At 40.0% G+C, this 2,020-nt stretch overlaps 1 protein-coding gene across 1 annotated transcript; it reads right to left on the bottom strand.

The window, feature by feature from the left end:
• Positions 1–6: 6 nt before the first annotated feature.
• Positions 7–2,014, bottom strand: LOC111379214 (homeobox-leucine zipper protein ROC8-like). The gene is made up of 5 exons (XM_023002560.1): positions 1,786–2,014; positions 1,514–1,694; positions 1,149–1,417; positions 927–1,016; positions 7–704 (listed from the first exon to the last, which is right to left on the bottom strand). Exons 1-5 carry the CDS (start codon positions 1,996–1,998, stop codon positions 297–299), a joined length of 1,161 nt encoding a protein of 386 aa, XP_022858328.1. The 5' UTR covers positions 1,999–2,014; the 3' UTR covers positions 7–296.
• Between the last annotated feature and the right edge of the window lie 6 nt (positions 2,015–2,020).

Genomic DNA, 2,020 nt, shown 5'->3' with positions numbered 1-2,020 from the left:
TCGAAAAAGCATAACCCACAGCAGGAAAGATCCATATGGTGCGTTCTTGACTCCGTCATTTAAGTAAAAGCGATAATAAGCAGAAAACTAGACAAGATCAATAAAAGCTGCTGCGAATTGTAATGAGGATTGGCAGCAAAAACAGCAGGAGGCAGCAGCAATAAGTCAGTTTCAGCCATTGATGATAGTAGCATTCAAAGTTCCCAACTAACCAAAATAGTCAGTTTCTGATCATTACGCATAATTAAAGGCGACAAACACTTGTGAAACATGCACCAGAAGCTGAATTTAAGGTATCATCCGGAAGTAGAGCAATTCAAGGCAGCTTTAATTTGGTGGACAGTGTTGCTGATAAGGTTGTTAATAGTTGTGACTGATTCAGCGCTCAATTTAGCAGATGGCAAGTTGCTTAGTAGTATTTGAAACACAACTGTAATAAGTGAACCTGCTGATGGTAACCTACCACCAACACCACCGGTATTTGAACTAGTCGAGGCTCCATTGACACCCCTTTCTTGATCTGGCCTGCCATCGGGCGAGATGGTTAATCCCGATGGTAGCAAAGGTATATATGAGGGATCCTCACCACTCATGGCTATGTTGATGTGGTGTAAGTCGACAGGGCAGTAGACGACCAGGGATCCCGATGAGTCTATGCAACTTTCTTGGAGTATCAACATGTTGCTCTGGCTAGTGTTTAATGCCTGATTCAAGAATGTTCGAATTATAATTCTTTGCACAACAATTAATCAACTGTTAATCTTGTCTATTGTATTGTCACGTCCTACCATGTTTTGTAGGAAAGAAAATAAGAAAAAATCAGGTCAATTGTACTTTTTAATCCTATTCAATACTGCTTTCCAAACATGTCTATAATTAAGAAAACAAGCTTCCGAGCAAAATGAGGATCAGGGGAATGGATTTACCCGAATAACAGATATACAGTTCCCTGGATGAGAGCCATTGGCAATGTGAGCCACCTCTTCAACAGGATTTTGATTGGAAAGGACGTCCCACTGGATTAAAGAAAGAAAAGGAGTTAATCCAGATTATTACTAAGGTCAACACAAATTCTTTTGGGGTTTCGAATTAAACAAAGATATCAGAGAAAAATAAAGGCAATGCAAGTAGATTCCTGCTGACTTTACCCGAGGTCGAGTCCTCTCATCCCGGAAGAAACTGAAGGCATTTTCTGGAGGAATGGGAAGCCAAATTGTAGAGGCAGCACTGAGAACCATAGCATTGGGTTGGCCAGGATCGGTGCTCTTATGAAGAGTTGCTCGGACTTCAAATTCATTCGACCCTGAAAGTGTCCTCCATTGTTGGCCATTAGAAGGGTTTAGGCTTGCACAGAAGTTGTTAACCATCCTCTGTGCCAGTTTCATCATGCTTCTCTTCCCTTCAGGTGAAGGAATAACTGTAAATGTAGCTTTTAAAATTAGGTACCGGAAAAAGCTAATCCGTTAGGTACTTCATACTCAGGGATACAAGAATTTTTAGAGCAATTATTTACCTCCAAGGAGGTCATGACTCGAATTGCTGGTAACCATCAGACAAGCGTATCTTTCGCATATCCTTTGAAGACTTGAAAGCCATTTTTCAGCTCCAAATGCCAGCCCACTGTGAATAAGATCCATATAAAGCCTATGTATTGGAACTTTATCTTCTATTTCCCAGTGTTCCAACCAAGTGACCTGTTATAAATAGTCCATCAAAATTCACTAACTTTCATAGTCCAAATTATTGATTACTACATAATGATTTTATTTGATTCAATTTCACAACCTTGGAATAACCATTAGGCATATCTTGTATCAAGCATCCAGAAAGAAGCCTGTGAGTTTTACATGAAGCAGCAAATTGGTTCTCTTGATGAGGAAGATCATAGGAAATATCGACAATTGCCCACGTGCCTTGCTCGATTTGCTGACAGAAACGTAGGAAATAGAATTGCCTAGTCGGAACCAATGGCGAAAGAACCTGCAATTCTTTGTACATCTGCCATAAACAGTATTTTTTT

This window comes from Olea europaea, unplaced genomic scaffold (genome assembly GCF_002742605.1).
Source record: "Olea europaea var. sylvestris unplaced genomic scaffold, O_europaea_v1 scaffold19495, whole genome shotgun sequence".
NCBI classification, from domain to species: Eukaryota; Viridiplantae; Streptophyta; class Magnoliopsida; order Lamiales; family Oleaceae; genus Olea; species Olea europaea.
Note: the sequence above shows the minus strand (reverse complement) of the source record. Positions and strands in the feature narration are given on the sequence as shown.

Coding starts and splice junctions, on each gene's coding strand:
- LOC111379214 (XM_023002560.1), bottom strand. CDS start 1,998: ATGTACAAAGAATTGCAGGTTCTTTCGCCATTGGTTCCGACTAGGCAA. Junction 1,695..1,785: donor TGCCTAATGGTTATTCCAAG/GTTGTGAAATTG, acceptor TATTTATAACAG/GTCACTTGGTTGGAACACTG. Junction 705..926: donor ACTGTATATCTGTTATTCGG/GTAAATCCATTC, acceptor TTCTTGAATCAG/GCATTAAACACTAGCCAGAG.